This window comes from Podarcis vaucheri (genome assembly GCF_965113315.1).
Source record: "Podarcis vaucheri genome assembly, chromosome: 16".
In the NCBI taxonomy this organism is placed as follows: domain Eukaryota; kingdom Metazoa; phylum Chordata; class Lepidosauria; order Squamata; family Lacertidae; genus Podarcis; species Podarcis vaucheri.
In genome coordinates this window covers 19776399-19784641 of record NC_138754.1, presented here as the reverse complement: position 1 = coordinate 19784641, position 8243 = coordinate 19776399, and the positions used below count along the sequence as shown (strand labels likewise).

Genomic DNA, 8243 nt, shown 5'->3' with positions numbered 1-8243 from the left:
TGTCACTCATCTAGCACCAGATTCTCTTGCTAGGACGGGGAGGTAGGGGGCTTGCACGCGCGATCTTTGCCCGGGAGAGATCAAGCGGCTTTCTGGGTGTTTTCTTTTTTCGAAGATGGCGGTAGATCTTTCTGACTGGGACGTATCCCTAGAACTCTTGGAGGTGGATGAGAAGCCGGCGGTTCCTCTTTCGGTCAACTACGGGTCGGTGGAGATCGACGAGCTGGGGAAAGTCCTCACTCCCACCCAGGTAACCCACTCCCGCCACAATCCCGGCCCGTGCAAAGAAATTGCAACCCCCGCCCCCCCAAGATGCAATACGCTTCCCCAGCCTTTTGCACAATGGCTACAATTGCCCTGCCTTCCCCCTTCAACGCGAAAAGCGGCGCCTGCTTTGTTTTTTGCATGCGTCCGTCTCTCCTTGGGTCGAGATCACCCAAGAAAACGTCTGCTAGGTGCGCAGTGGGACCTCCCCCTTTTGCAGAAAATAAAATATATCCTGCGTTTGCAACCACGCGAGGAAGGAAGGCCCGCGCGTGGTTCATGGCCTCCCTCGTCTAGCGCTGGTGATCCGCTGCAAGCAGATAAAAATTAAGAATTAAAAGCGCCTTGCTTTCGAAAAGGCGCAGAGGGCTTTTTGCCTCCACCGAGAAATATGTGCACTTTAGGATGAGGGCAAAGGAATCCCAATTGGAAGGGTCTGTGTGCGTCAGTTCTGCAATTTATTTTAAGACAGTGAGGTTTTTAATTTGCCATCCATCTGTTCGCTGCAGAGTTTCCTTTAGAATAGACAGAACGATAAGATTTGGGGTTGGTTTTTTTTCCAAAGGGGCGGAGGAGTTGTGCCAAAAGTGCAACCGTTGAGAATATGGCATCTGCCTGAAATAGGACGAGGAGGGAGGCTGGGACTTGCAAGCGGCCTGCCCAGGTCTGGCCTGCCCCGCCTCCTCCGATGCCAGGCTGCTGCCGGAGCCCCTGGAGCGCGTGCCGGGACTGGCGTGCAGCAAAGGGGGAGGAGCGCGCGGGTGCCCGCCGCCGGAGCAGAGCAATGCCTGCCCGCCGCCCTTTGCACCCTCCGGGAGAGGCGTCACCGGCAACGGGAGCGGTGCGGAGCTGCTGCTGCTTGCGGCTAAGTTGATTGCGGCCCTAGAGAAGGTCCCAAGTTCAGATCCCTCCTATCTTCTGGTGGGGCTGGGAGAGCACCCTGCCTGCAACCCTAGAGAACGGCTGCCAGTCAGTGCAGGCAAGCTTGAGCAAGATGGGCCCATGGCCAGACTCTGTATAAGGCAGCTTGCGATGTTGTTGTTGTTGTTTTAAAAAAACCATTTAATGCTTTGTTAATTTTACAAAGAAAAACAATTGACAAAAACAATCCAAAATCGATACATATTTCCAAGAAAAAAATTAGATTAATACGTAACAGATTCCATTATGACTTCTGATCAGCCCAATGTGATTCCTAAGTTACATTTTCGACTACTCACTTTCCATTGTCTCTCTCAAATTGTCTCAATTGTAATGGTTTTGTAAAATTTCCTACTGCCATGCGGAGGTCAGTCCAAACCTGCCAAAGAATTTAAATTTTTACATTGTTCTTTTAGGTATACTCTGTAAGTTTCCCACCAGGACTGGTATTTTCTGACAGCAGACATAGGAGCTGAAGAAGAAGGAGGAAGGCAGCTTCCTATGTTTGCTGTCAGAAAACACCAGTCCCAGTGGTGCACTTATGAATGAACACATATTCAGTGACAGGTGGGCTGTCTCTGAGTTCCCCTATATAAAATCCAGCCTTTCCACTCCCTCTTTCCCGTTAGATTTTGACCAGTGGTGGGAACACATGATCTTCTGACTCCTATCAACCCCAGCTGACTCCTGTCAGTCCAATGACAGATTTCAGCTCTTAACAACTTCTGGAGGGCTGCAGGATCCTCATCCCTAAACTAAGTGAATCCCAGCTGCAGGCCTGTGCTTGGTGCCCCTGCAGGAAAACTGTATATAACTGTCCCGTGTGGAATTCTGGGAGTTGTAATTTGTTAAAGGTGCTGAGAGCTGTTAGGAGGCCCCTGCCAGTTCTCAAAGTTCCCTATGAAGAGTATTTGATGGTCAAACCACTGGGAACTATAGCTCTGGGAGCAGAATTATTATTATTATCTATACCCCACCCTTCCTGGTTTAAAAACCAGGCTCAGGGCAGCTAACAGCAAATATAAAACATTGATTAAAATGCGACTTTAAAATACAACATAAAATGCAGTATCAATATCAAAAAAAATCAGGAGTCATTTTGGGGTCAAATAGGGGCCTCCTTGAATTTCTCAGCACCCCTAACAAATACAGTTCCCTCATTTTTTTGGTGGGGGGAGCCATTGCTGCTGGCGTCAGTGCTTTAAAGGTATTGTGTGAATGTGACTTTGGTTAAGGCATGGTTTGTTTGTTTGTTTGTTTGTTTGTTTGTTTGATTGGCTGGATGATGGTGAATGTGTTGTCTTCGTTTTTATATTTTTGAATAGGTTCTAAAGGTCTTGCCGTTTTGTTTCTGGCAGGTCAAGAATCGCCCAACGAAGATTGACTGGGAGAACTGCAGTGCAGAAAAGCTCTACACTTTGGTCCTTACTGACCCGGATGCACCGAGCAGGAAAAACCCAAAGTTCAGGTGAGAGGGGCAGGCTGTGAGATCCAGAATGTCCATGCCAGATTTGATCCAGAAGGGAAACCAGGATTTGCAGGGAAAAGTGCATCTAAAAGTGGAAACAGAAGGCTTCTGCTGTATCTCTTGGCAGAGAGTTCCACAGGACTGGGCTGATGGCAGTAAAGTCTTGATTGCTTGCCGCCGGAAAGAGCCTCATCAGCATCTGGCAGCACCTGTATAAGACTAGGTATAAGAATAGGAACTCCCTGACTATTGTCATTAAGCAGGCAACCTTCACTGCCCTCTTTTTGGCTCCTGCTAAAAACCTTCTTGTTGAGACAAGTCCACCCGGATGCTTAGAAAGTTGAGCTAATTTTAATCTCTTTAGTATTCTTACTTTTGTATGTTTTAAAGTATGTTTGTGATTTTTTTCCTCTCGGTCTTATTTTACGTTTTTACTAAACTGCTTTGAGGGTCTAATTTTTTAGTGTTCCTGCAAGATTTACTCTGGGAAAACTGAGGCAGATGCGCTCTCTCTCTCTAGGGAGTGGCACCACTTCCTAGTGGTCAATATGAAAGGCAATGACATCAGCAGCGGCACTGTCTTGTCGGACTACGTGGGATCTGGACCACCTAAGGGAACAGGTAAGCAAGCAGCAATGCTGGCTCCATTGCTTTAAGGCAAGGTCTGTTGAGTGTCTTGACTCAGCTTGCACTTTGCGGGGAAAAGCAGACCCGTTGGATCAGGGCAGGTTGGAAACAGCAGAAGAAAAGCTGCAAAGCTAAAGAATTCTGCTTCAGGAATTTGCATGGCTGAAATAAGAGCATAAGGACACAGGCTCCTAGTACATTTCCGTAAATCATTGGTGCTGACCTTTAAAGCCCTAAACGGCCTCGGCCCTGTCACCCCATCAATCAGCCTGGACACTGAGTTCCAGCTCTGAGGGCCTTCTAGCGGTTCCCTCCCTGCGAGAAGCCAAGTTCTAGGGAAACAGGCAGAGGGCCTTCAGTAGCGGTTCCTGCCTTGTGGAATGCCTTGTGGAACGGACTCCCAGAATGCATTCTGTTCGAGAACCAAGGTATGACTATATTTTGTTACAATAAAGCAACAAAAAATTATTTGCAAAATAATAAAATAAAATCAGAATCCTGTGCGTGTGTTACTGCCATGGTTCCCACCACCACCCCGAAAGGTTGGGCCGCCACGTCCCTTGGTTTGATAAACTCATCCCAGTGCCCCCTACCCTATTAAAAAGCATTATTCAGAATAGTGGTTTGCGTCACCCACCAAGGAAGATAATAAAATTCAAAACAGTAACAGTGAGTTGCACTTTTCATCGAAATCCAAACGATTTAGTTTTATTCGGCAAAATTAATGGCCTTGATCCAGTGAGACCAGCTTTTCAAAATTTGATAAACTATTACACCTCCCAGCAGCCTCCTGTCTCCCCTTGCCTCTAAGCAACACCCCCCCCCCCGGTAATCCCTTGGCCCCCTCAGGGGTGGCCCCACCCACTTTGGGATCCACTGTGTTACAGGATGGTTGTGACCTGAGTGTGATGGAGGGGAGGTTCGCGATCGCTTCCTCCTGACGCAGGTGTGCAACCCTTGTTTTCTCTCTCGCACGCTGCAGGGCTCCATCGCTACGTGTGGCTGGTCTACGAGCAAGCCCAGGAGCTGGAATGCAACGAGCCCATCCTCAGCAACCGGTCCGGGGATAAACGGGGCAATTTCAAAGTGGAAAGTTTCCGCAATAAGTATAAGCTGGGGCCCCCCGTGGCAGGAACATGCTACCAGGCCGAGTGGGACAACTATGTGCCGTTGCTCTACAATCAGCTATCTGGGAAATAAAACCTGCCTCTTCCAGCACCCCACCCTCCCCCTGCTCTGATTTCTTCTCCTAGAACGGAGATCTTCAGCCTTCTACAACTCCCATCATCCCTGGCCAAAGGCTAACCTGGCTGGGGCTGATACGAGTTGTATTCCAAGAGGGGCACAAATGGAAGGAGGCTGTCTTTAGAATTCCTATTTCCTGTAGTGTTAAGTAAACTGGATTGAAGACTAATAAGTGACGCCCCCGCTCCAAGATGCTCCTGAAACTCAAACAGGGATAGATAGATTCTGCTGATTCTGCAAGATGATTGGCCATACTAGACAGTTTCTTGTGGGGAACAGTCGGAAGTGCAGTAAATGAATTTGTTACAACAACAAAGGAACTGTGGCAAAACATCTCTCTTTTGTGGTCCTCCGCAAAAGTTTGTGTGTGTGTGGCATTTTGGCTGTTTTTGGAGCGGCGTGGTGACATTTTTTGGGGTGGAAGGATGCACAGAACTCACACTCCTCTAGAATCCTCTTTGCTGCCAACCTATATAGATTCTCACATCCCTCAAAACAGCTCCCATCATCTTATAGCATAAATTCTGGGGGGTTTAAACACTGTGGTCAGCAGCATGGAGCTGCTGATGAGTTTTCCACCCTGCTGTTGAAATTTCCCTACACCACCTTGAAATGCATAGGGGCAGTGTCTCCTCCCCCCCCAAAAAAACGCTCTAGGCTTTCAAATATTCATAAGCTCAGCCCAGCCCTGTTCCAAGGAGGCCTTTCCTGGGACTGTTGAGTTACTTAGCCCTGAATTCCTTGCAAGCTGTGAAACTGGGATTTCAAAGGGAGTGGGATAACATTAAGCAGGAATTGCTGGCTGTCCAGTTTTTCTTGGGAAACCAAACCACAAACGCCATTTTTCTCCTTAAAACCAAAAATTGTTACACTAAACCACAAATGGGAGCCTTTTTTATTTGCATGTTGGAAGTTTTCGCTTTGATCCTGTCGCTGCTCTCTCGCTCAGGACAAGTGCTGACAGCAAGGAGAAAGACCAGCAGCAGAGTCAGGGACAGAAATGTGGGCCTTGGGCAGTGCCAACCCTGCGGCAGCTCCATCGTTTGTGCTTAAGATGCTGGAAGATGCCTCTCCCTGGGCTTTGGTCCTCTGCTTGTATCCTGGCTATCTTTAGTTTCTCTTGGGATCTCCACAGGATCCCAGTGTCCTCATCAGCAATCGATTTTAGAAATTTCTGCTTTATTTTGTCCATGATGTGTTTTTGATGAGGTTCACCCCACTGCCTTCAGTCTCATTTTGCCAATATACCAGTATCTAATGTTGGAAATGTTTCTCCTCTGCCCCCCACCCCCCAAAAATGTGTCACTTAAACCAATGTGTAACAAGGCCTTTTGATGTTCTTGGGAGATCTTTGAATGCTGCACACATACATTGTCACTTGTGTTTATAGCCCTCTGTTGACAAGGGGCTGTGGTTTATGCTTTGTTCTCGTTCTTTGAATTAAAAGCTTACAATTGAAGGTGGTCCTTTTCTTTTTATAGCTGTAAAAAATGCATTATAAAAACGTGACACTAGAGGGCACTGTAGAGCAGTGACATGTCAATGGGAAATTGCATTTGAGAGCTACGGGTATGTAACTTTTTTTTAAAACTGCATTTTACAGATCAGTGTAGATCCAGCCTTAGGCTCTGCTAGTTTAATGGAGCCTCCATTTGCAATGGCAGCTTGCCTCAGTACAACCAGATGTGGAGAAGGGGCTGCAGACATCTTCTGTTCCCAGCTTCATAGGCATATTTCCAGCCACTGTTGGAGAATGTACCGTATTTAGATATAGATATATCCATCCACGCATCACTGGCAGTCATTAGGGACAATAGCACATATAAATGGCTTATATTGGGGAAAATAAATGAGTATATTAGGAGATACTTACAGTAAAATGCTAATCAATTTTCATGAGGGTTTTTTTAAAAATCACAAACCGATGTGGAAATCTGGAGAGCTGAACTTAAAATTGTAAAAATTAGAAACACGGGAACAAAAGTTTAGTTATTTGCTCATCCTTAGCCCTGGGAATGGAGCCACTTTTGATTGATGGGGTCTGTGTGGAGAGGGTAACAACGTTCAGATTTTTGGGCATTGAATTACAAGAGGATCTGTCCTGGAGTGTCAACACAAGGGGGCTTGTGAAGAAGGCGCAGCAGAGACTGTACTTTTTGAGAATACTAAGGAAAAACCATCTTCCGCAGAAACTGCTGCTTGCCTTCTATCACTGTGCCATTGAGAGCGTGCTCACTTATGGCTTATGTGTGTGGTACGGAAGCTGTACTACCCAGGACAGGATGGGGTTGTGCAGGGTTGTTAAGGCAGCAGAGAGCATTGTTGGCTGCCCACTCTCCACCTTAGAGCAGATTTATGCCACAAGGTGCCATAGGAAGGCACTGGACATAGTAAAAGATCCATTGCATCCTGGTCACTGTCTCTTCAAGCTCTTGCCGTCGGGACGGAGATACAGGACGATGAAGACAAGAACGAGCCGTCTTAAGAACAGCTTCTTCTCCAGAGCGATCTCGGCCCTGAATGGGAAGCCCGGACTTTGAAAGTCATCTAATCTCCCTTGCTGTATTATACTGTATTGTTTAATTAGTGTTTTTATGGAGCAGTCAAGTAATTTCGTTGTCCCCGAAGGGGGCAATGACAATAAATATATTATTATTATTATTATTATACAACATTTTGGAAACAGATCTGGCCAAGAGGCTGAAACACCCAATAGCATTCTATGCTGCAGCATCATGTTGCAGGTCCCACCTGTGTGTGTTAAGATTCAACTATACAAGGAGAAGCTGGATTCAAATAAAAACTCAGGAAAGATGTTCCAAGGCAGGTGGACTTTGGTATTATTATTTTTCACTGAAATACACACCCACGCAAGCCCTGTGGCGGGAAATGAAGGCTACCTTCTCTGAGTCACTTGCCAGTTGCATAATGGTTACCAGCAACCTTGGTACCACACACACAGAGAGAGAGAGAGAAGAGTGCCATCTGTTTTGTTTTTGCTATTATGCAGCACCTCCGTCATTCTGCTGTAGTCAGGACAATGTGATAATCGCCGGAACACAAGTCGCTCTGTCTTGTGTCTTCCCACCCACCCCGCTCCCAGTAACATGGGGAAAACCACTGTGCTCTATTGTATGGTTTTCTTAAGTCAAAGGCACTCGGATTCTGCATGATACAGAGAAAGCAAGCAGATATTTCACCCCCTCCCTCCAATCATTGGAAGACAATTAAACTACGCAGCTATTAGGGTAAGGTGCTCCAGATAATGCACGCATGGAGGCTATCAGACTCCAACACCCATCAAGCCTCGCCAGTATAGCTAATGGGCAGGGATTATGGGAGTTGTAGTCCAACAAACAACTGGGGTTCTTTATCTTTTGACTGAGTATTGTGGGCTTCGTTGCCTTGGCTTGGATGGCTTTTAAAAGTGGGCTAGAGACACTGACAGAGCATCACCAGCAGTTGTTAGATATGATAGATAAAGAGAACCTCCAGGTTTAAAACAAATTTACAATAGATCTACCTAATCGTCAAAAGGAACCAGGAAGCTGCGTCGATAGACGGCGTTGCTGCGCCTCTACAATTTATAGCTCTATGAGGAGGGGGAGGAAAGGTGTCTGTGAATGGGCGGGGAGAAGTGTCTCCAAACTAGCGTGGGCCAGAAGAGGTCAGAGACTTCATTGGCTGCGCAGCTTTGCGCCTGCTCAGAGCGAGCGTT

At 46.8% G+C, this 8243-nt stretch overlaps 1 protein-coding gene across 1 annotated transcript; it reads left to right on the top strand.

Moving 5' to 3' along the window:
* LOC309520939 (phosphatidylethanolamine-binding protein 1-like) lies at positions 1-5984 on the top strand. Its single transcript, XM_082202930.1, has 4 exons — positions 1-250; positions 2544-2653; positions 3174-3274; positions 4263-5984. The coding sequence occupies exons 1-4, from the start codon at positions 116-118 to the stop codon at positions 4478-4480; spliced, it is 564 nt and encodes a 187-aa protein (XP_082059056.1). The 5' UTR covers positions 1-115; the 3' UTR covers positions 4481-5984.
* Positions 5985-8243: the final 2259 nt, after the last annotated feature.